The following is a 25,185-nucleotide window of genomic DNA, read 5'->3' on the forward strand; positions in this document are numbered from 1 at the left end:
TGTACTCCATACCAGTGCATGGGTCTGGAGATAGGTGTGGAGTTTGCATTTGTTAATTATCTTGCCAATTCTCAACCAGAGATCGGGCAGTTTTATTATCTCCTATCACCACAAGAAAGAAAAGAAATAACTAATATGGCTTTGATCAGAGTTTGCAGTACAGTGTTTAACCTGTACCCTGCAGGCCTGGGGTAAAAAGGGACAGTGTGGCAGGAACTCAGACATCATGACAAGGACTAGGAACCCAGGTTGAGACCTAGGAAAGAAAACTTGGCTCTCCCTTTTTTTTTCAATTAACTTTTTATTTTGGAATTATTGTAGATTTACAGAAAAGTTGCAAAGACAGAGTTCTCATATACTCTTCACCTAGACTCCAGTTTTGTTAACATCTTACATTGCATTTGTCAAAACCAAGAGACCATGCTTCTGACCTAAAGTCCCACAGATGACTGACCCTCATAGCCCCTTACCATAGTAGGGTTCAAAGAGCTCACTGGAGGCTGAGTAGAAGTCCTCCAACTTGAAGTCATTAGGGCCCTTCAGAGTCATCCCAAATCCCTTTGCGTGCCACTTCTTCCTCCACAGCACATACTCTGAGAAACCACCTGGGCCTGCGCAGACATCAGCAAAATATAGAAGCTCGGCTTCCCGGTCCTTCACCAGGGGCTTCTGCAAAGGCAAATGGAAGACAGGGGAGGAGGGGGGAAAGCTGGCTCAATGGGGAACAGGAAGGAGAATGCAGGGGATGTAAAATAAGCCTTTCAGCAAGCACAGTACAGAGCTCCCACCAGGGCCACAACACCCAAGAAATGTATCCTCTATGATCACTGCCCTCTGGAATTGCCCATCCCCACCTCAAAATACCCCTGGATGCCTTTCACACCACCAGGCCTAGTTCAGACTCCTAATAAAAATATCACCAGGCATCTGAGTGTGTATTTTCTGTTTCTCAGAGTCTTTTCCTTATTATATCCTGCCTTACAAGAGCCTACTAAGCAGAACAGATGCTGTCCCCTACATTACAGATAGAGAAAAGGACACACTAAGATACAAAGTAACTTGTTCAGCCAGTCCACTACAAAGCTAAATCAGAATCCAGTCAACCTGATGGATAGACTCAGGCCTTCCTGTCCAACCAAAGTCTGGGGGACTCTAACATCACCCCCTCCCAACCAAAGGGCCTACCTTTCCATAACACAGCCTCTCCTTCCTTTCTCCCATTTCTCCTTAGCTCTCCCCCTTTTTGTTCCCAATTAACATTTTATTTTTAAATTATTTTAGATCTACAGAAAAGTTGCAAAGACAGAGATTTCATATATCCTTCACCCAGAGTCCAGTTTTGTTAAAATCTTACATCGCCATCTGTCAAAACTAAGAAACCAACATTTGTTGTAAACTTTAACTGAACTCCAAACTTGATTCAGGTTTCACTCATCTTTGTTCCATTTCAGGATCCAATCCAAGATACCATTTAGTCTCCTCCTTTTTTATACTCTCCTCTTCTCCTGCCTTTGTCCCTCTGCTAGCCAGGGACCTGGAATGGTGAACAGCTGGGAGGTGACAAGGCAGAGAGGGAAGGAGACACTGCTTCCAAGCAGCCCTCAGAGCATCCACTCACCTCAAGAATAACTAGATCACAATAATCACTTGCATTTTTATTGGATTATAGTTTTGGTTATAGTTTGATCAAGTAGCTTTAACTCTTAATCTAAAATTTATGCTGAACCCAGCACTGGCCCTTACTGTGTGTTTGTCTCTTCTACACACCTAGAAGGGCCCTAGAGGGCAAATTCTACTGGTCACTACCCTTCACAGCAGAGGGGATTTACCATCTGCATTGGTGACAACAAGTGGTTGAGTTCTAGAGCAGGTGACTATAGAAGACCCTGATGACATCCACCAGGAAGGGGCCTTAGGCAGCTCAGCCCTCCCTCTCTACAGGTTTAGCATAGCTGAGTGTTGTCCAAAGTTCTGTAACTGCTAGATACAGATCAGAAGGCTTTATGGAAAAGAGTTATAAGAGAAAAATGGAAATACTAATGTTCACAACCCAGTCACTTTCTTGGTGACAAGGCCTTGCCTCTGATGATAGCTATCTAGCTTTACCAAAACAGTAAAAAAGATTCTGGAGAAAGTGACTTAGCTAAAAATAAACTTCATCATCCTGTGACAAGCACACCCAGGCATGCTGGGATATATCCGTTCTTTCTCCCCTTCCCCACCATGCTACCCCAGCATTCTTTGTTCCTGAGCATCAATTATTCATATTTTTGGATTATTTTCATTTGCACACCAAAAAAGAATTAATGGCATTTGCTGAGAACATTTTGTAGCACTTCCAGGCTACAAAAGTGGTAATAAGACAGGGGTCACAAGTTTAAGGCCTCCACACTCTGGGAAGAGGGAAACAATGTTCCTCACCACTGGCTGTGCCCTGGCCCCAACTCCCACCTCTCCAGGTAAGCTGTTGGCCCAAAGGAAGACAGGAAGATGAATCAATGAAAGCATCTTACTTCCTAAAAGAGGGCATAAATATGATCTCATTCTGTGATTTCAGGACACGTGGCCTTCACAGGCCATGGCCAAAAGGTCTTTTCATAAACAGAACAGCTGGGGTTCTCACCTCTGCCACTTATTGGCTGTGCAGTCAAGGGCAAGCACAAAATTTATGTCTTTAAGCTTGAGCTTCCTCAACTGTAAACTGGAATGAAGGTAGGTTATTTCTCAAAGCTGTTGTAGGATTAAATAAAGTACCATATGTCAAAGACCTTTATAAACTATAAAATACTAAACAAACGTAAGATGATATTATATTTAACTAGATCAACTTCCTTGGAGTCAAAAATCTTGTCCTTTCCCATCTTTTTCTCTTTCCAATGCCTGATGTAGTAATAAACACTCAGTGGGCACTTTCTAAGCACTAATTTCCTCTAAGATAACACTAAAACTTAAAGATCTACATTCAGTTTTTGTCTCATTATGCTTCACAGTGTTTTCTTACCTAAACTAAATCCCCAGGCACATAAATCTCTCACATAATGTTATGGTTTATTACATACTTCCATATAACCAAAGAATCTAAATTCCCTTCTTTCCCTTGTCTCTTCCCAGTTCTCGTTTACAATTTCTTTAGTTCCCTACCCTAGTCTCTTTTCTCCTTTTACCACAACCTGCAGAACCAGAAACTCCCTGAAAAACTTCAGAGTCTCCCACCACTTTCCACCTACAATCTCTCCACAATTCCCCAAACTCCAAGTTCTCCATGCTCTTATTCTATCATTTGCTTGATCCAAGAGCCACTGAAACCCTAGCAAATGTGGGTGTGTGCCTGGACTTCCAACCACTCCCACCTCTGCTGGGAATGGCTCTAAAATATCTTTGCTTGACTGAAAGACACACCAAGCCTGCTGGGCTCAGCTGTCACTCTGTTCCTCAGGGGAAAAGAGATGAAAAGAGAGAAGAAAACACTAAGGGCTGGAAAGAAATCACTTTCTGTAGTGGAGAGCCAGAGAAACATTTCTGAAAGGGCAATTCTCCATGGCCACTAACAATCAATTCAGGTCAAGAAGCTGCCTGAAGCGTTACAAACAGGCTGCCTTTTCCTACATAACTAACATCTCCACCCTCAACCTGAATGGTACAACCCTGGTGCCCACTTCATTTTCATGACAGCAAAAGACAATAACCAGATACCAGATGCTGAAGGCATTTACATTCAAAAGCCCAAAATGACACTGTGACTTCCCATCAGCTTGATAGAGCTCCTCTGCCAGGCAGGGGGGTTTAAAGGAAATCATTTGGTGCTCAGAAAATTAAATCAACATTATATCAACCTAATTTTCTCAAGATGCTAATTCCAAGAGCCCTTTTATGCTGCCTGCTGGTACTAGAAAATGGGGAGGAGACCTGGGAAAGAAAAATGACTAAAAGCTGGAGGGGTCCACATGCCAGTTCTGCCAGCATGGGGAAAGCAGTTAGGGAGGTGGAGCTGAAACATTAAAGAACCTGGAAAATAAGTTTCTTTAGCAAGTGGATAATCAGGGGCCTAGGGAAGGAGGGTGAGGAAAGCAGAAAACAGGCTTGGGAACAGCTGGCTCCTGGCCCCTTTACTGTCAAAGAGAACTAACTTTCTAGCACTAGAAAAATGCTTTGAAACCTTGAAGGGAACGCTAAAATGAAATTTTATTTTTTCTTTCTCTGTCATTATAGAGGATCTGTATTCAGAAAAATGAAATGTACCAGAGTAGAAAATCATTTTGCTCTACCACTTTTTGAGAAGGGTCCAAGTCTGATAATTATGATCCCACACTAAGCTTGTTCAGAGAGGCAGAAAGGGAAGGTGGCCACACCTGAAATCACAGATCTTAGAGCTGGAACAAATCTTGAGAGCCTTTTGGTCCTACCTGAGTCTCTGGCAGGTTAGGAGTGCTATTTCAGAGATGAGGCAGCTGAGTCCCAAAAAAGGTATGAACTTAAATGACACCACTTGCAGTGTGTAGTCCCTGCCCCTCCCCATACTCACCCCACCCCCAAACACCCCCCCCCCCACATTGAATAACTCAGCCTAGATTTTCGGATGATACCGACTTTAAATAGACCAGTGAAAAAGGACCCAGATGCCCACATTTCATTCAATAGTCAAACCACATTTCCCAGGTCACTCCCCTCTCATACCAGAAATAGCACCTAAATCAGAGGATGTCACAAGTCTTGATTTGGAAAATAAGCTCACTGTAAAGACTATGTCATCCACAGTAGGAAGGTGGCAGGCAAAAGCTCCCCAGTGTCAACTGGCCTCCACATGCCAATGACCAAAGAAAGGCTTTACAAACACCCCAACCCTGCACCCTTACCAGCTCTGAAGTCCATAAGAATGTCTGGAACCTAAGCATCACAGTAGGGAAGGGATCAAATCTAAGTCAAAATTTTACTACTGGTGCCTAGCACTGTGCCTGGCACAAAGTATGAGCTAGATAAATACATGTTTAATGAATGCAGAGCCCATGGGTCTAACTCAAGGCCTCACCTCCCTGCTCCCTAGGCCTACAGATGCACAGCAGCTCATTTTCTCCTTGTATGCCCCTTTGCCCCTGCTGCAAGCCCTGCTCTCCTCCACATGGGGTGTGCAGCAGGATCTGCAGAGCTGGGGGCTGGGACTCTCAGACCAAAGCCCAAGACACAACTGCTATTTGGGGCACTCATGGAACCACAGTAGGACTCAATCTAAGGAGCTCAAAGCAAAGTATATGTCTAATCACAAAATATATCTATTCACATAGCAAGAATACTCTCCCAGCACTGCACCACTGGCAGTTTCTGAGCCACTGAAGCTTACGCCCATTTAGCACTATGAATTCAGAAGCAGAATCTTGTTCTCACCCCATAAGAGTCCCGTGGATTTGTAAACATGCGATCAAACACAAAGTCCATGTTAGCCATCTTCATTGCCGCCCTGCAACAAAGCAGAACAGGAAAGTGCCAACTCAGTACTAGACATATGGAAAGATGAGGCTCAAATTAAAAGGTGGAACAGCACATGTCAGGGGAGGGGAGAGAAATGTCAGCAAACCTGTTTAGGAAGAAAACTCCTCGGATCATCTCATAGGGATTGGCCCGGGTCCGAGCTCGCCGCATTTCCTCCCCATCCAGGACATCAAACACACTCTGCTCAGAAAGAATCAGAACCTCAAGGTGAGCACCAGCCTCAGGGATGGGACAGGAGACTTGAGAGCTCAAGGAGCCTGGCTCACAGCTCTCAAAACAACTAGGCTCCTGCTGAATCCCAGCTCTGATATGACCAGTTGCATGACCCTAGACATGTTGCTCAATTACTGACCCTCAACTAGGTCACCTGTAAAATGGTAAAAAATAAAATTTAAGCACATTCCTGCATGGTAAGTGTTTAATAAATGGCACCCGTGGTTATGCACTGAGCCACCTCTTAGCATTGCTAATCTTCATGGCAAATCTACTTCTCCACTGCCGCAGCAGCTTTCCAAGGGACAAGAGTTCTGACATTAAGGCTCACTCAGAGATGGCAAACAAACTAAGCCTGGGTTTCCTGATGACACCTACCACACAGTAGGATTCCCTTCATCCTTCTCCAGTTTTCTCTCTGAGGAAAGAGACTCATTTTCACCTGCGTTCCAGTCACCTTTAGGATATTCCCAACACTCTGCCTGCCCAAAAAATCAGCTCTGTGCAGCTAGTCTGAGGCCCTTCCTCTTCTCCGACCCACTTCCTCCTTAGAGTTTCCTCAGTTCATCCTGCTCCAGACAAAGCACTTCCTGACCCAACATCAGGCCAAAAGATGACAAGCAGAGGCTAACATTCACCCAGTGTTTTATGAGCCTCATACTATTTCATTTAATTCTCAGAACAACCCTGGGAAGTATTTTCTTCCCTTCTTACAGATGAGTTTACTCAAACTCAGAAGCTAAAGCAACTGGTCCAAAGTCACACAGCAAAAAGGTTGGAAAACAAGGACCTGAATCCAGGTCTTCCTGATGCTAAAGAATGATTCCAGACTTTTCACTAGGCCAGGCCTCCCAGGATTACAATGAACCGACCAAGGTTAAGTGGATCCTTTCCTGGCTACCAACCACAGGGCAGCACATACTAGAAGGAGGGACAATAACCAGGAAAAAAGACATCTAGGAGAAATACATCAAGCTGCACATCTGATCTCCAAGAAAAACCTTAGCTAAACTTCAGCTCCCCTTCAAGCAACTCAGAACTAGAAAAGCCTAGCACAGTCCCTCACACAAGGTTTTCAACTCAGCTCTAGCCACAAGGCCTTACCTTACACTGCAACATGCTGTGGAGTAGCTCTTCCCCACAAAACTCTGTTTCATCTTCAATAATCATCTTTCTCTATAGGAAGAAGAAAACAATCTATAATGACCACCTGCAATGCGTTTGGAGGGGGATGAACAGAGAAACGAGGTTATGAGTAAGGAGAACAGGAAGGGGCTTGAGTCCCTCCCAAGGAATATTAATCCCTGAAGGGCAAGAAAGGGAAAATCCTAAATCCCTCTGGCAATACTCCAGATGGCCGTAAGATGAAGCAGCCTCCTGGGTGCTCTGACTAGAGCACCATATGGATACAAGACTCTTGAATGCCGAGGCTGAGGAAAGCAAACAGGAAGGAGACATTCAAGCTGTCTGCCCCTGGAGCACCAAGGCACAAGGGTAAGGGCTGCTCCAAATGACAGAAGCCAGGCCTTCAACAGGAAGCTTGTACTCTGACAAGTATAAATACAGGACACTAGGCACTGACCTGGTAGCGTCAGGAAAAATAAGGGCTCAAGGGAGCCTCACGGTGTTATCTTGTGCAACCTCACATCTGAATGAGGCTACCTCCAAACCAACAATGTTCAAAGCCTAGTGTTCTCAGATATTATACTCCTCAAAATCAGAGTACCCCAAAGAGCTTTTGTTTATGTGGGAGATACAGATCGACTGATTGATTGACTGATGTCTATTATTAGAAATTAAAACTGATAAAATTTAAAAATATTAATTCAGTTTAAAAGAGTACGTTATGTAACATAAATAACGTATTTTTATGAAAAATAGTCATATTTCAAAAAAACTTAGAAGTATGGCACTGTTTTCCATTTTTGCAAATCTCTTATTATGTGGCTTAACAGGAGACAGCTAGATTCTCCTCTCCACATCTGTATTCAATTGGTTGTGTATCACGTCACAGTCTCTGGAAAACTCCACTGGACACTTGTGAGAGAATGAGAGTAAAAAAGGCAAATAACTTTTAGGATCATTATGAAAACAATTTTGACCTTGTAGAGTCCCTGAAAGGTCTTGGAGATCCCCAGGGGCCCTATGCTTTGAGGAGAGCTCTCTAGACCATAATGATTTGGTAGAATTTTTTTGTTCTTACAAATTTCCTTATAACAACTCCCTCATTACTTTCTGAGAACAGGGATAGTACCTTTTCATCTACCTGGAATGGTGCCCAGCACTAACCAGAATAAACACAGATGCATATGTTACTCTAAAAAGCATCTATGAGGAAGGTAGAAGTTATGCATTCTGTGCTGCCTTGCAAGTAAAATGACCAGAAGAAAAAAAAATCCTGTCTGCCACATCTCCCAGGACCACATCTGTAAAGCCCTTGACACACCCTCTTGACATAGCTTCATTCCTGCCAGAATGATCAGGCTCCCATTTTTCTTTCAACTCTGAGCATACAGACATACACGCTGGACTAGAGGAGGAGAAAAGTCAGGAGATAAATGCCAAGAATTCAGGGTACACTTTTCTGAAGTCCTACCTTTCCCACAACCATCCAATCACTCATCTCCTGAGTGTCAGGAATTTCGGTGGTACATTCTGGAAACCATGACACCTGCTCACAGGCACTGGGCTACAAACAAAGGAGAGGAAAGTAAGCCAGATAAGGCAGACCCTCAGGGTCTCGGCCCCAACTCATCAGGACTTCCCCAAAACAATCAAGAGGGACTCAAGACAGACTGCGAATGGTCCAGGAAACTGAGGCCAAATGCAGTGGTCAGACATGAGACTGAGTGCCAGAATTCTAAAGTTTAACTTCTGAAGGTCAGCTTTGATTCTGGTTTGAATCCTTAGAAACTTCCCAAACCATCAAAGTTTCTTTCATTTGTTCCAATATTATTTGATGAATACCTATTATATGCTAAGGCCTCAGAATTCAAAGTTAAAAAGTCATGGTCCTTGACCCAAGGGGCCTACAATCAGAGTAGTGGGGACAGAGAGAAGTACACATGGGATATAAGTCTACGTAAGGTAATTACATCAGGAAGACTGTACGGTAATGAGTCTCACCTCCTGATGCCTTTGTTATTCACCAAATAAATAGAATTCCTTGCCTATGCATTCCAAAACAGAACAGAAACCAGCATCTCTAATGATGCTTCCTTTTAATTTTTCAATTATTTTCCTTATCAGGCTAAAACGGTGGTTTTCATCCTGGCTATATATTAGGATCATCTGTAGTCCTTTTAAAAAGTAGTAATGCCTGGGCCCCACCCTCAAAGTGTAGTATTCTGCTTGCCTGAGGTAGGGAGAGAGAATAAGTCCATTTTTTAAAAGTCCCAGATGATTCTAATGTGCAGCCAGGGCTAAGTTCACTGGGCTAGAGAGAGATAAATTATAAAATCTAAACAGGTGGCTAACCTGCATGGCCACTTGACACACTGCCTCCCAAGCAAGTGTGAAGAAGACATTCACCATTGCAAACTGAAGCAATGTGATGAAAGGTAATATTACATGCTCTGAAAGGCATAAAATAGTAACACAATGCAGGGTCTTGAGGACAAGCCAACCACTCTCAACAGAAAAAGAGTTTAAAAAGAAAAATTACTGAAGTCTTTTGTCAATGAATCTGGCAATGAATCATGGCTCCCCCTTTCCCCTACACTGGTCAAATCCTTCACCTTTAAGTATAAATAGTTGTAAATACTAAAATCTAGTAAAAAAAAAAAAAGACGCCCATATACACTTTGGACTTCTAAAGGGTCAAACTTCGCATTCTACATTTCTGGGCTGCAGTAGCCATTAAGCATTTGCCTTGCAATGAGTCTAGGAACTGGATATTAACCTCAGGCTACCCAGACCCATCTACCTTAAAGAAGTGGATACCAGCTAATAGTTGAGCCACCCTCTCAACCAAAAGATAGGGCATCTTTTGTAACAGAAAAACTGAACTATGGTAAATGGTGATTAGGACAGCCTTGCCTCAAAAAGGAATTTCAGTAGTATGTCTCCATTAAAAACAGAGATTTTTATGGGCAAATTTCTAAACTCCAAGTTTAGCCAAGTTAGTTCTAATTCTGCCCCACTGAGAAGATTGGGAATCTCTACTGGTTTTCATACAAATGAGGACATGGAAAGCACCAAGTATTTTTCAGGTAAAAACCTACATCTAATATCCAATTATATATATTTACCCTACTGTGCAAAAAAAATTATATATATTTGTCTCATCTGCTCTTCTGCTGGTCTTGTCTCCTTACAACTACAAGGGAACACACAAGACCACCTCCAGAACCCAACAGCTTCTGGCTGTCTGCATCTTACTTTGAAGCCTTTTTAGGCTTCATCATGTATGGGTTCATGTGAGTTCTTTCCTGAACTGGAATATCAAGGAAACAAAATATCAATTTTCCAGAGTTCACAGCCACATCTGAAGCTCAACTACAGCAATTATGTAAAAGGCTGGACATTTATATTCTATTTTCTCCAGTTTTGACTCTGTAATGGTAATATATCCTCATTATGTTTAGGTGCTTTTATTGTCCCTACTTCAAATCATTTATGGAATAATGTAGGACTAAATAAATGAATAAAAATAAAATCTCAACATCATTTGTGCCATGAAAAGGGATTAGTCTTTTAGTATTCAGTTAAAACAAACCGGTACTAAATAGATAAGCAGACTAAACCCACAACAGAAAAGATGTATGAAATAAACACCTATATAGAACTGGGATGGCATAAATCTGTGGAGATACAAGGGTCTCCAAGAGCCTCTAATGCAGTCACTTACACAGTGGGAGAGTACATTCTCATTGGGCACGCCTAAGTCCTTTTGGCATAAGAAGCTAACTACCTTGTGAGATATCTTAGTCACTTGTGGCAAGCTTTATCTATTTATCGAAGTTCCATCGAAGTTCTCTGTGGAACCAAACTCTGCTTTCTGGCATCTTCTACTCACTAGTCTTAGATAGTCCTGTATGAAGCAACAGGGAACAAATCCACATCCTATCATCTCTATCTAGTCCTCTGTTTTCCATTCTGGACAGCCCAAGTATCTTCCACGTAAGAAACTAATTCCAATCTCCACTAACCACCCTGACCATACAGCCTCTGGAAACTTCTAGTTTGGCTAATGTGGCTACTTAATTTAAAACCATACATCCAAAAACACAACTGGCTTTCCTGCCTCCTCCTCTCCACACCAGTTACCTCTGGTTCATCTCGCCAGTCCACATTCAATTCTTGGTCAAAGCCTTGCAGTGTCAGACCCAAGCCTCTTCTACCTTTTTGATTAGACGCCTCAACGATGTCCTTCCGACCCTGGCTGTATTTACCCAATCCTTCGCCTTCCTTGAAGCCCATCTTAGCCTGAAAAAAGGGAAGCAATGGAGCATTAAATAAACAGATAATAATGGAGCATTTATATAAACATTTATTTAGCCTCTATCATGTGCCAGACATTGTGCTAAAGCCTGAGCTACAGAGATAAGGCATAAAGTTTTCATCCTAACCTAATGAAGGAAAAAAACACAAACAAGTAATTGTAGATTAACTGTGGGCCCAGTGGCGGTCTTCTGTGGAGGTGAAAGTCTAGGGCAACCAGAAGTTGGGTAAATGAGAAGAGACCTCATAGCTATAATTAAAAGCACCAAGAGTATGTAATGAATCTCACTGGACAGTTGCACAGCTACTTTTCCAGCTAATTTGTCTGATTAAGTGAAAAGCAGATCTAGAGTAGAGTTGATAAACAGGACATAATTTAAAATGGAACCGCTTCAAGCGGCAACTTCTGTCTTACACTTAGCAAGTCAAAGAGACTTACTAGGCAAGGACAATGAGGGTTTGTAGGAGACCTCTTAATCAAGAGAGTAACTGAAAAATCACTTCATTTAAAACTGAGGTATAGAAGGTACTATAAGATCCTGAACACATTTTTTAAATGTCACACTGTCTATAAACTCACACTGAACTCTAGTGTGACTGGGCCTAGTTATATATCCCCCAAATCAGAAACCCAAACCCCAAACCCCACAGACCCTTGACTGATTTTAAAAGAAGATCTAATTCCCATAGAGGGTCTGTATTCCCTTTGCAAAGAGCACCACCAGTTTAAGAGCTGGGTGGAATTCCTACCTACTAGAGAAGGTAGCCACCAACCCTTCTCTAGGTCAAAGAGGTTACTGAGTCACAAACTTCTCCATCTTCTACTTCCCCAAAGTTTGTGTCCCAACTGACTATGACCTCCGAAGTGGTAGATCTCATTCTTGAATGAATCCAACAGAAAATGGAGAAGTCAGCTATAATATTTCTGAAGCTAGAGAGAAGGCAACTTGGATTTCCCTAACCTTTGCACATACACTAAAGTTTGATGAGGAAAGTAAGCATGTCTTCGCATTCACCTTCCTCCTTGTGGTAAGTCAATGGAGTATGGAAGCTGGGAAGGAGAACTGGGCTTCCTTTGGGAAGTAATACAAAAGACTGTTCAGACACCTGGGAGTGAGCAGGATTTTAGTCATTTCTTTTGAGACCACTCACTAGAGCAAAAATTCAGCATGAAGCCTCTTTACTGATCAACACACATATGGATGTGTAGGCAAATATGTTCACACATGCTCAAAAGAACTCTATAAGGAGACCAAAGGGTCGTCTAACCTTGGACAGGACAGGAGAAACAGGCCTGAGCAGCCACCTCCATAGATGACTCAAGTGTGGTAAGACAGTTCTATTGAATAGGGGCCATACTCTCTCTACTAAATTTCAGTAGCTGGAAAGCAGAGGAAAAACTCATGCCCTAGCTTTTCTTCATTTTATATTACAATTCCCCTTCTCTCATTCTAATAGTAGAGCTCTAGAAACCCAACCCAAGTGCTGACATACCATAAGCTTCTGAGAGACACTATTATACATGGAATAGCGAGAAGAAGTTCCCTCCACAAGAGAGTCTGCTTTGAACGCATCAAAAGAGTCGGAGCAGTGCTGCTTCCCCTCAGTCTCACTGTCAGACCCACTAAGGCTTTTGGTAGATGCTGGAAAAGAAAAAAGTAAAATGTTCAGGTGAGTCTATGGAACAAAATAGTTTCTACAAGTCCAGGTTTCATTTATTCAACTAGTGTCCAGTATGTGCATTGCACACACAAAGTTCACTAAATGACCCCAGGTGAAATGTGTTCTCTATCTCTTACTGTATAATCTTGGACAAGTCACTGAAAGTTCCTAAAGGCACCTGACACACAATGGCAGCTCAAAAATATCAGTTTTCTTTCCCTATCCTTTCAATTTCTTCCCCTACAAAACTGGGATGGTAGTACCTGCCTCACAGGTACTATCTAATTAAATGAAATGTGTTTGAAAATACAATGGTAAATATAAAATGTATTTATTGAAGATATATATATATATAGTTGTTATTTCTGATGCTGCTATTTATTATTTGAACATCAATTTCCAAACATTGATACCTGGCTCCATTTCCAACAATTCAGTCATCAGACTAACAGTTTCTGGTATTTATCTCCCCAGTTCCCTGTGTTTTCATGGTCCTTCAAACTTAAAGGTAAGAGGGTGAATCTACAGCACAACCCAGGGAAGAGCTGGCTCACAGGGGGAGACGTGGAAAAGAGCCAGGGAGGAGAAAAAGCGGGGGAGGGAAGGGAGGAAGAAAGAAGAGGAAAAAAAGGAAGGTTGAGAGGGACATGTTCAGGCAGTGCGCTGAGGTGGACAGTAGAAGAGCTGCACCTACATGCTCCAGGAAGTCCAGGTTTCTGGAGGGAGCTGATAGCCTAAGTGAGCTAAGCCGTTATCTTCACAGTCAACAACTTTGTTGCCAAAGGACTCCAAATAAGGCTCATCTGAGCAGCTGCCAATGAAATGGCAGGAGATGGGTTACCTGTCTCCTGGCCAAAAGCGGGATATTCCAAATATTCACTATGACTGGCTCCTTCCCTCTCTTTAATAGATATATGAATTTCTTGACTTGAGGGTTATTTCAACCCAATATAATTTTATTCATACCTGGCTCCATTTCCAACAATTCAGTCATGAGACTAACAGTTTCTGGTATTTATCTCCCCAGTTCCCTGTGTTTTCATGGTCCTTCAAACTTAAAGGTAAGAGGGTGAATCTACAGCACAGCCCAAGGAAGAGCTGGCTCACAGGGGGAGATGTGGAAAAGAGCCAGGGAGGAGAAAAAGGTGGGGCAAGGGGAGGGAAGGGAACTTCAGGCAAACCAACCGAAATTGGGAAATAGACTGTATCTCAAAAATCTGGTTAATAATTGTTGCATATTCCCATCAAAAATAATATAAATTGTAAGCCAAGAAGAATGAAGAACAGGAAATAAGGGCGGTGGTATCCAATCTGATCCCAAAGAGAAGCTGTACAGTGCTCGACAGTATACATATCTCGCTGATAATTAACTGTGCTTATTTAAGAATAAAGGTTTTTTTCAATTTATGGGCATTATTCTTTTAAACATCTATTTGTTGTTAGGATATAAATACTTGTTATTTAGATATAAATACTTAGTAAACTGAATTGTTAGGTATTTCTTTTGGCCTAGGGGCATAGAGAAAAAAGTTAGGGCAACACCAAAGGTGCCAAGAACCAAGAAAATTTGAGAATCTCTGCTCTATATACTGAAATGAATAGATCACCAAGACACATTAGCAAATGAATAATAGAAAGAGCTAGACCATATGCATGAGCATGGCATCCTAACTCCTGTGTATGAAAGAAGAAAAATAAGAATGTATGTTTTTATTCCATGTAATTACAAAAAGGGATTTTGGAAGGAAAGATACAGAAGACAACCAATAAAAGTAATTATCCACATACTCAGGGATTGAGGAATGGGGACAGAGTACCAAAATGATTACTTGGGACAAGTGAAAGTGAAAGAAAGGAAATTTGATTTACATTTTAATATCACTAGAGTTTATACCGGCTATCTTTTTGTATTTTTTTATTTATGAACCAATATATTTATGACTATATTATTTAAATTAATAAATAAGGGAAAAAAACTAACTTAGCAATGTGGCATAATTCCTTTAAGGAAGAAAGGAAGTCCCTGAGAAGAGATGGTGAGACAAAGCTTGGCTGCTTGTGGTGGGAGGTACTAAGGAAAGCCACAGAGGGCAGCTGTGTAAACCAATTCTTTATATACCCAAGATGGCTGCTATTCAGGTACTAGTCATAACTTGAAGATTACATCATGATTCTAAAGCCTATGTGCCCAGATCCATCCACTGCCCTGTACGAACACAAACTTGCTAAGGGGTTGACACTGGAGGAGAGGGAAGCCTTCCCCAGACCCAGGCCTCGTTCTCCTTCCACTGTGCTCCAGTACCATAAGTATTCACACCATCAGCACAGCACTCACCACATCGCCTGTTATCATCACATACCACCCCCTTGGACAGAGTCACTCCTAAAGTGTGGGAACTGTGTCACAGACAGACATCCATCTCTAACACCTGGACTGAGGCTTTCCACCTAACAGAAATTAAGTGCTTACTGTAGTGAATGTAAAGAATTGTCACCCAGCTGTCATCTTTGCTAAGCATCTACTGAATGTACTGCTCCTTATATTTCCTTTTTTTTAAATGTATTTTCTCTTACAACACCTCATACAAGTAGTGCAAGACCAGCCCTCAGAAGTAACAGGGTATATGCCATTATGCATTTGTCCAAACCCCAGAGTGTACGAGTGTAAACCATAATGTAGACTATGGACTCTGGGTGATAATGATGTGTCAGTGTAGCTTCCTCAGCTATAACAAATGTACCACTCTGGTAAGGGATGTTCATAATGGGACACTGTGCATATGTGAGGGCAGGGAGTATAGAGGATACCTTTGTACTTTTCTCCTAACTTTGCTATGAACCTTAAACTGCTCTAAAAAAAAAAATGAAGTCTTTAAATACTTAAGAAAAAAAACAAACCAGTGAAACAACAATAACAAAAACTTTAAGCATAAGGATGCAATACCAATATCCTAACAAAGAATTGGGCCCACCTGGAACTTTTTATTTAGCAACCCCTACACCACAAGTAGGTTGAAACAGGACATCCATCAGCTCTGTTAGAGAACAAAACACTGATATTGTTTAATAGACCAGACAACAATTTTGGTTCAAGACATGTTAATGGACCAGGTCCATGCTATAAACAATGGGGTACTACCCAAAAGTAATAACCCTATCCTTAGAGAGCTTAAAAATCTAATAGCTAAAATAAATATGCTATAATAATTTAAATTATTAATATTTGTATTTATTTATAAATAAATTATTTGTGTTTATTTATAAATAAAAACAGGGATATACATTTTGCAAAAGGCAGGTGAACATGTATGAAAAATTATAGTAAATAGAAAACCAACATTCTGGTTCCTAAGCAGTTAGGCAAGGAGGAACTTGGGTTGAGAATAACCCTGTATGAGAGGCACCAAATCTGCCACTTCCTCTTAAGGTGACTATCCAATTCCCTCAATAAGGAGCCAACTTGCTTACATGGACTAATGCAGCACACACTGTAGAATGCCACAGCGTGCCTCTCAGAAGGAAAGATCCAGAACATTAACAATGAGTAACCATGGAAACTGAGAGGTGCAGTGATATTTATTTTCTGTTTTGATCTTTTCTGCATTTCTGTATGAGAAATAAGAATATATTAGTTTGAAAATTAGGGTAAGAAAAATTGAGCTATAAAGAAATAAAAGTGCCATTCCAAGCTTTGCAAAGAATTTGGTTCCTTGTCCCCTCAAAGGGGACAGGAGATCTGAGTGGAAAGAGCTCCTAAGTGGCTCAAGACTAAGCTTGGGCCTCTCATCTATCATGTCCTATGCAGAGGAGAGATATATGCTCTGCAACAGAGTGCCCACACGCTAAAGAACCACACTTCCAAAGGTGCAGATTCTCTTCACTCAGTTGCTTCCATGCCTTCAACCTGTACTGCTTAGTACAGAAAGAGGTGGTACCAGCAATGTGGGCAGCTCCCTGAGCACAGCCATAAAATTTCCTTCCAGGCAGCCCAGGAATACAGGGTCCTGACTAACCAGAAGCTACAATGTTAAATCAGTTACTACTCCTTTTGAAACCAGCCATCTGGAGATTCATAGGCCTATCTATGCAGAGGTTAGGAAAACCTGGTAGCCTTCTCAAAGGAGAGTATGCCTTTGGTCCAGCCCTACAGAATTGCCAGGCTGTTTGGTTTGCACAAGGACCCATCGATGCACACCCACCAATGGTATGAATATCATTTCTGGGCATGCAGGGCCCCTGCCACCCCTAAAACTCAGAGAGGGAGAAAAAGATCTTTTGTTTTGTTGTCATAATATTTTTGGACCAAGGTGGCAGGGAGAACCAAATTTGGGTGAAAGCCTCATTAGGCAAATCAGTGATGACTTTGGTGTAAAATTCCAGCCCCAGACTCTGGCAGAAAGATTTGCTTTATTCCTCTTTCCTAAGTGTACAGCTGTCCTGTCCAGGTTCTGAAAGTGAAGTTAATAGGAGCTAAAATATCATCCTCCTAGGCATTAATTTGTGAGATCAAGAAGTATGCTAGATAAGCAGATAAGCCTCATTTCTCTCTTTTATTTCATGTGGTATTTGAAGCAAATTCTTAGTGTGACATGATTTAAGACAAAGTTCCCTAGATTAGTCCTGATGTCCACAGACTGCCACAGCCACTACTCATTTTTACCCCTGGGCCTTTAGAGGCAATCTTTTCAGATGAAAAGGAGACAACTGTCATGGCTGCAGCAAGAACTAGAGGACATTTAGCCTTCCAAGACCAATAAGAATTTAGCAAACAGTGAGCAGTCCTGTAATGAGGACATAAATTAACAGGACTAATAAGGTCAGTCTATCAAAATCATTAGTTTCATTAAGAACCTGACAAAGCTGGGTGACATTCCCATTTACCTCCCCAGAAGCTCCCCTTCTAAAACCTACCAGAGAGCTCAAAATATTATATTTAAAGGTTTCATTTAAGATTTTATCTTCATTTCATAGAAATCATTACTCTTAAGTCATTTTAAAGAAGGGCTCCCTTTATAGAAGAATCAGAGGTTCCCCAGGTGCTGGCAAACGTTTCACATGGCAGTAAGCAGTAGAGCTAACATGCCAAGATTAAAAGTGACAGTGACAACACACAAAGAAGGGCGGTTCCAAACACCAGTGGCCAAGGTGAGCACCACAGAGACACAGAAGAATAAATTATGGATTTTTATATAAACATCACATCCTGCCTAACAATTGCTCTGGAATGTACTCATTCCTGTTTAAAGACTCAATTTGTCCTTTATGGCAGACAAATGGTAACTTGTTAGAGCAATTTAACAGATACTGATAAAGGAAGTTTTTGATTAAGGTCATGAATCTGAGCTGATAGGAAAGCAAAGGTGTTTCAGGGAAAATAGCATATTTACAGAAGAATTAAACCTGGCGGAGGGGAACGTGCTTTTACTGTGGTGCCAGTGAAGAAGCAGGGCCACTAGAAAGCAACACACTGTGGGAAGGCCAGGAGCACACACTGGATGCACAGCTCAGGAGAAAAGGAAATTGTCTTGGGGTCTAGACTACAGTTCACCTGTGAAAAACAACTAAGAAGAACAAAATGACCTCCATATGCCCCTCTGTACTTCAATAGGCTATTATTTAACAGCAAATTTCCCAGAGTTTATTTAGGCTTGAAAATGCCTTCAAACTCCTCTTAAAATGCTCAAAAGAACATATAATGCCACACTGGCCATGACAACAACATCTCTTTTTTTCTTTGGTCAGATGTCTGACTCTGACCCAGCAATGCAGCTACCTTATCAATAATGTAAAATAAACAAACTGATTAAACTAAATAGATCTATAAATGAGTCATCACACTAATCTAGCAGAGGAAGCACAAACAAAGCCCATGCAGACAGGGCTTTTTTCCTTTTCCTTTTTGTACTCCCTAAAGAACAATTTTCAATTATCTGTTCAATGGGTAGAAGTGGTTGGAGTACAAGGAAACACACTTGCTTTAATGCAATGTCTTGACTAGGAAAGCTGCATACAGATCTCAGGGGATATGTAGTTTCTGGTGAGACACTAAACTATCCAAAGCACGTCTAAGAGGAGCCAATACAGAGCAGATGATAGAAATGCTAAGTACTTAATAAAATGATCTTCTGTATTATTTTGCCTGTCACTCCTGCAGGAGTGACAGGCAAAATAAAAGAGGTAGAGCTTTTTAACTCCCTGGAAAAGATAATACTATTGTCTTCTATCAATTCTATTCAATAAACATTTACTGAGCAGTTACTCCATGCCAGACTTGGGGTTCAGGGGGAGAGGCACAGAGAACAATCTTGCTGATGAAGACACCAGACTCTAGTCCTCAAGAGTTTTTGTGTCAATGTGGAGCTATCCCTTCCTAAAATAAGCCGACCCAGGGAAATCTAGCAATGGCTGTTGGCCTCTGCCTCCTGCCTCATTTTCTGCAAATGAAAGGGACCAAATGGCCCATTGCCAGATACATACGAGGTACTGGCCACCTCTAGATTTCCATTCTGTATACATAACAGCAGTAGTCAAGCCTGAGTCACACAGTGCTACTTCCAGAAAAGGTTAAAGCTATTTGGTACAATTCAAGGGCGTTGGGGATAATCTCAATTCACAATCACATTTTTTAAACCTTGAAATTTAAATCAGACTATTCCATTGAAAGATCCTTAACCATATACCTTCCTCTATCTGGGAGTTGTTCTCGTCTGACTTCAAAGAGACGTTACTAAGAGCAACTATCCCCCAAGATTCCCTTAGAACCAGACACCTCCACCAACTGAGTATCATTCATTTCTCCACAGAGGCTGACCCTTTTGCCCTTGTAGGCCATCTCACAATACTCCAGAGCCCTACTCAAGGAGTCTACCTTTACCAAGCTGCTCAAATCCCTGATAAGAAGCAAAACTCCCTTTCCTCAACAGTTCCTACAACCAATGATCTTATGCTTTTGCCTTCTCACTTAGTAACCTCAATTACACAAGCCCTTCTCACCTATCCTGGAATCCACTGTAACCACTTTAAAGGCACACATATCTCCACATAGAAGGTTATGAGAGAGTCATTTTCCAGCTGGGACCACAGCTACACCAAATGCTGCAGCTATACCACCTGTCAAGCTTCTCTCTGGATCAGCTTCTTGGTACAGCTGATGACTAACTGCCCTTCAGTTAGCCTCTACTTGTGAATAAATCCTGTTTTCTACCACTCTCAAAGGATACTTCACACCTTCTCAGTCACCAATCTGTTACTAAATTTCATTCCAGTTTACCAGTGATCCAACAGAGGATCTGAAATGCAAAACTGCTGGTATACTGGATTGAATACCACCCCCCAAAAGATCATGTCCACCCAGTACATGCCAACATGACATTTGGAAATAAGGCATCTTTGCAAATAGGATCAAATTAAGATGAGGTTATATTAGATTAGGGTGGGCCCTAATCCAGTGACTAAGGTCCTTATAAGAAGAGGGAAATCTGAACACAGACACACAGAAGGAAGGCAGAGGCAAAGCCCGGAGTTATACCGCTACAAGCCAAGGAGCACACAACCACCAAATGCTAGAAGAGGCAAAGAAGGAGTATTCCCACGAGTCCTAGGAGAGAGCATGGCCCTGCTGACATCTGGATTTTCAGCTTTGCCCTCTAGCACTGTGGAGAATAAATTTTTAAGCCACTCAGTTGTAGTAATTGTTACAGTAGCCCTAGGAAATTAATACACCTGGCAAGTAAATGCAAATAGAGCTACTTCTAATTGCTTGGTATTTGAGACAATCTCCTAGACATTTAACAATTTTTCACAGAAAGCATGTGTGAAAACTGTGAATGTCCACAACTCTAAAAAACAGGCAAAGCAAAATGTTAGCTTCAGCCAGATGAGTGAAATCCTTTGAGCTTAATGTAAACAATTAACACAGTGATGCTCCAGTTCATTTGGGTGTTTCTGATCACAACTGCTGGGAGAATTGAAAAAAACAGAATGAAAAAACCTGAGGGGAATTAGGCCAGATCACTCTAACAAAGAGCCCATCCCATGAAAGAGCCACAGGATGATCAAAGCAATTAAGAGCACAGGGTACTCAATGCTCATCACTTCTTCCAACTAATTCAAGGCAGCAAAAGAGTACCACCTACAGAAGGACCGGCGAGAGAACTAAGGCACTTCTGAAAAAGCTCTCCACATATAGTAAGAGAATGGCAGAAGGGAAGAGAGTCTACAGTCAACACTTCTCTGTTGTTTTGCCTAATTCTCCCCAATGGGCAGTAGGCTGTATTCTGCCCAGTTCAGGCACCAGGGATTCAAATAACCAGATGACCAGTGGCCTCAGACTACACAAGCAAGCATACCTTTTGCTGCATGATTGATAGAAGAGGGAGGCTCATCCTCAGATGTAGAGCTGAGGTTCAGGGCAAGCTCTGCAACTCTCTTCTTCTGCTTCTTGATTGGAGCAGTGCATTCTGGATCACTCCTCCTTTTCATGGTTACTGCAACCATAAATCCAAACAGTCAGCTGCCCTCAGAGCAGGGATTCCCAAGCATAAATCATCAATTGGATGGGATTTGGCAACTCCAAACAGCTTCTAGCACCAGCACTTGAACACCCTCTTCCTTAGAATGAAAATGCTAGCCAAGCTCTGGTTTTCAATAATAGATATGAGTTTCACTGGAAGATGTGGTATTCATAGACCCAGAGGCCTCTGGGCCATTGGAGTTACATACCAAAAGTCATGGATCAACTCCACAAGCCACAGGGGGGAGAAAGGCCTTGGGTACTTGTCAGTCTATACTTTTCATACAACATTGGCTATGTGTAACAACAATGTACACTGGGAGTTATGAAATCTAATGAATATCAACCAGTATTTCCAAGATGAAGGGACCATCCTAGAATTGTTCCATGGCCATTATTACTTTACTAGGACAATTAATAGATTACATAATATGATACAAACACTGGTTTTGGTTTACTTCAGGATGTTTGACAACATTAAAGAACTGGAAAAAATTTTTAAACAGAGTAAGGAATAGAAGTGGTTGACTTAGAACTGAGGAAATAGAAAAGTGGGAAAGTTACTGGGACAGAGGTAGCTATTATATCAGTGGACTCGGGCACAAAAACAGTAATTTTAAGAACATGAACCCACCTCCACAAAATAAGAAATGGAAACAGGCAGACACCATGTTACCATCACCATAGGTACATGAAAGGTAAGCATGAGAAAAAAAATGAGAAGAAATGAAGATTCTGAGACCCAGAAATCTTAAGGAATGATCAAGTTTAAGAGCAAGCAACAGTAGCAGTGAAGACAGTGGAATTTACATGCAACCATTGGTTTTAAGAAGACTCAGAAAAAAGGGGACTCAAAACAGAAGCAAATAGGTGGGAGACCACCGGACTGCAATCCCTTGGAGGAGGGGAGGGGAAGGGGCACAAGAACAAACTTAACAGCATGGGTCACAGCAGCAAGAAAGCAATGAAATCCAAAGATCCCTCAACCTCACAAAACCCAGAGTCACGTTTCACTTCTCTCCAGCTCAAGAATGAGCCAGTCAACCCAAAACATAATCTCATGTTAAGTAGGCAGCCTGTTACTAAGCACAGGCAGGGGCTATCCTGGGGAAATAGGGAGAATGGGAAACACTGTAGCAACAGAAAGCAAGACCAGGTTGATCCACATTTCACTTTAAATCTGGCCCACCCTAGCCTCCCTCTCCACCCCTGCAAAAAAAAAAAGGACCATAACAAAAGCAAAAAGAGCCCTCTGATTTTTAACAACTCACTGGGGAGATTAGGCACAGGAAACTCAATATGGACTGTGTTGGGGTAAGTGCAAGAAAAGGAGAGGAAATAGTTTTGTGAAAGCCGGAGATACTGATGCTCCTCCCCAAACCACTTAGATTTGGGCCTTCCAAATCATCTAATCCAACCTTCTCTATTTCCACTGGAAAAAAACTGAGGCCCGAGAGTGGAAGGCCGCAGTTAACCAGGGCCCAGCTCAAGTGACTGTACAGGCCAGAAGCATGTGCCCCAGCAGGGAACTTCTCGAAGTGTTAGGCAGAAAGCCTGGTTCTCCCTGCTGCTCCCCCAGGGAAGGGGTTCAAACCCCCTCTCCGGTCTTCTCTCCCCAGGTCTCGGTTTCGCACTCCCACCCCTATCCACGGGGATAAGTGAGAACTCCCATCTCCCCGGGCCAGGCTTTCCACTTGAAGATAACGTGAGCGTGTGAGTGCGTGCACAGAGACGTTCTGCCAGCGGCGGCCCGGGCTGCGAGGAGCTGAAGGAGCGGTTTGGAGTGCAGTGGCGAGTGTGAGGGAGGGGCGGGAAGAAGCGGCAGCGAGGGTCACGACCGCCGGTGGGGCCCGGGCGGCGGTGGAGGGGAGGAGGATGCTGAGCCCGCGCGCCTGCCCGCTCGCTCCCCCCGGGCCGCGCTTCAGCACTCACGCTGAGGGGAGAGGGTGAGCTGCCAGAGAGCGGGGCGGGGTGGGCGTCAGGCTGCCGTTGCTGCCGCCACCAGGCCTGGCCCTGCCGCTGCCAGAGCCGCCGCCACCTCCCTCAGTTTCGTTTCCCCACAAGCTAGCCTGGGTCCGCCAGCCGCGCTGTCGCGCTCGGGTCCCGCCCTGCTGGCCGCGCGGATTGATGACGTCAAGAGACAGCCGGTTCCCCCGCCCTGCCGGGTCCTGGCCCCGGGGAAGAAAGCTCGTACTCTGGCCCGCCCCAACCCAACCCAGGGCGGCCCAGGGCGCCTGCGCGGCAAACCTTCCGGGAATGGATACAAAGGCAAAAGTATCAAATACTTTCGGCTCTTGGGTACAGAAATAAATATAAAAATTGAAAGGGCCAAGAACCGTTCCATCGTCTCATCTCAGTCTCATCATTCTCTTCATTTTGCAGATTAAGAACAAATTTAGAGAAGTAAATTTAGTTTTTGGTAAACTGGTTGAGGGCAGAAACACAATCTTCGTGTTCACTGATGTGTCCCCCAAATCCAGCATATAGTACATCCTCAACAAATGCTGAACAAAGGTAGGGAGAAAAGAAGGAATGCCGCCTATGGCATCTTACCGTATGGGCGCACATAGCTTCCTATTCCAAACCCCACTTCCGATTTTCAGGCCAACATGGCCAAAAGTTTGCGGAACCTTCTCACTGAGGACCTCACAACCATAAATTCAAATCTGACCTTACGTTCTACTATATGCCTGCTTTATCCTGTGAACGGCACCACCATTCACCTGTGGGCCCAACCAGAAATCTGTGGAAGCCCCGTCTACCTTCATTGCCCATAGCCTCTAATACACACTTCATTAAGTTTACCTCCAACTTATTCCTCACATCTATCCATTCTTCTCCATCCCCTTTGCCGCTACCATGCACGCTCTCCAGGATTTTTAAAATCATCTCCAAATCATTGTGTCAGTCTCCAGTTGCGATCCCTCTAGTGCATTCTCCACAAAGCCAAAGTAATTTTTTTTAATGTGTTCTAATCCTATCAAATCTTCCCGTTGATGCCGGGGTTCTTGTTCACGAAGCCCAAGAATGAGCTTCACACTCAAGGTAGGAGAGCTTGGTACAGGCTTTTATTTAGAGATACGGTGAGAAGACAGAGCTCCAGTGGTGCGTTGTCTAGGGGGTTTTATAGGCAGTTGAGGATTTTTCGAGAACATGAAAAAAAGCTTAGGGGTGTGGACTTTATAGCAGTCCAGGATATTTACAATTAACTTGATACAAGTAACCTCCTACTCTTTAGATTTCTCCCTGAAATACCAGCATCTTGGTCTGGGGGGCATATGAAACAAGGCCACCTGCTCAGCCCCCAAGGTGGGCTGAGGCATTGTTTGCTAAAGAGTTAGTTAAGTGCAATCTTATCTTTAAGGTGGAATCCTTCTTGCCTTTTACTGTGTTATGGCTGGGCTTGCATGCTAAATTAGTTTGCCCAGTTTGCAAAATCACTTCATCAGATCTGAAGGAGGAAAAACAGCACACAGGCCTGGGCCTTTTAGCATGTTAAAGTGAATCTTACACATGATTATAAATGATTAGCATAAAGTAAACATGTGTTACTCTTCTTTATCTGGGGCACACCAACTGATCTCACTGAAGAATGACTCTAGAGCTGAATGTTTAGCACAGTTTTAGTAGGGGGTTTCCTTGCATGCAGTTACATTGCTCTGACTGCAAATATCCTGCCTTGCTTTTTTCTGGAGTTCCTCACCCTACTCTGACTACACCCCCAGTCCCTGTCTCACCATCAATGACTTCCCACTTCTCTTAGAATGAAGCTAATGTTCGTATGACGACTGCAAGACTCTCCGGTCTGATTCTTTCTGTAGCTATGCCTTGTGCTACTGGTCCCTTACTTCTCCCCATCCTGTCTCTAACGG

General features: G+C 42.7%; 1 protein-coding gene across 1 annotated transcript in view; it reads right to left on the reverse strand.

Moving 5' to 3' along the window:
- CMTR1 (cap methyltransferase 1) overlaps positions 1 to 23,443 on the reverse strand; it is a 44,639-nt gene extending 21,196 nt beyond the window's left edge. The window contains exons 1-9 of the mRNA XM_036907129.2: positions 23,246 to 23,443; positions 21,150 to 21,287; positions 12,634 to 12,782; positions 10,966 to 11,124; positions 8,294 to 8,386; positions 6,802 to 6,873; positions 5,570 to 5,664; positions 5,380 to 5,452; positions 471 to 669 (exon numbers count right to left, since the gene is read on the reverse strand). Coding sequence (XP_036763024.1) covers positions 471 to 669; positions 5,380 to 5,452; positions 5,570 to 5,664; positions 6,802 to 6,873; positions 8,294 to 8,386; positions 10,966 to 11,124; positions 12,634 to 12,782; positions 21,150 to 21,282 — 973 coding nt within the window. The 5' untranslated portion in view covers positions 21,283 to 21,287; positions 23,246 to 23,443. The remainder of the gene's footprint in view (positions 1 to 470; positions 670 to 5,379; positions 5,453 to 5,569; positions 5,665 to 6,801; positions 6,874 to 8,293; positions 8,387 to 10,965; positions 11,125 to 12,633; positions 12,783 to 21,149; positions 21,288 to 23,245) is intronic.
- Positions 23,444 to 25,185: the final 1,742 nt, after the last annotated feature.

The sequence above is a fragment of the Manis pentadactyla genome, chromosome 16 (genome assembly GCF_030020395.1).
Source record: "Manis pentadactyla isolate mManPen7 chromosome 16, mManPen7.hap1, whole genome shotgun sequence".
NCBI classification, from domain to species: Eukaryota; Metazoa; Chordata; class Mammalia; order Pholidota; family Manidae; genus Manis; species Manis pentadactyla.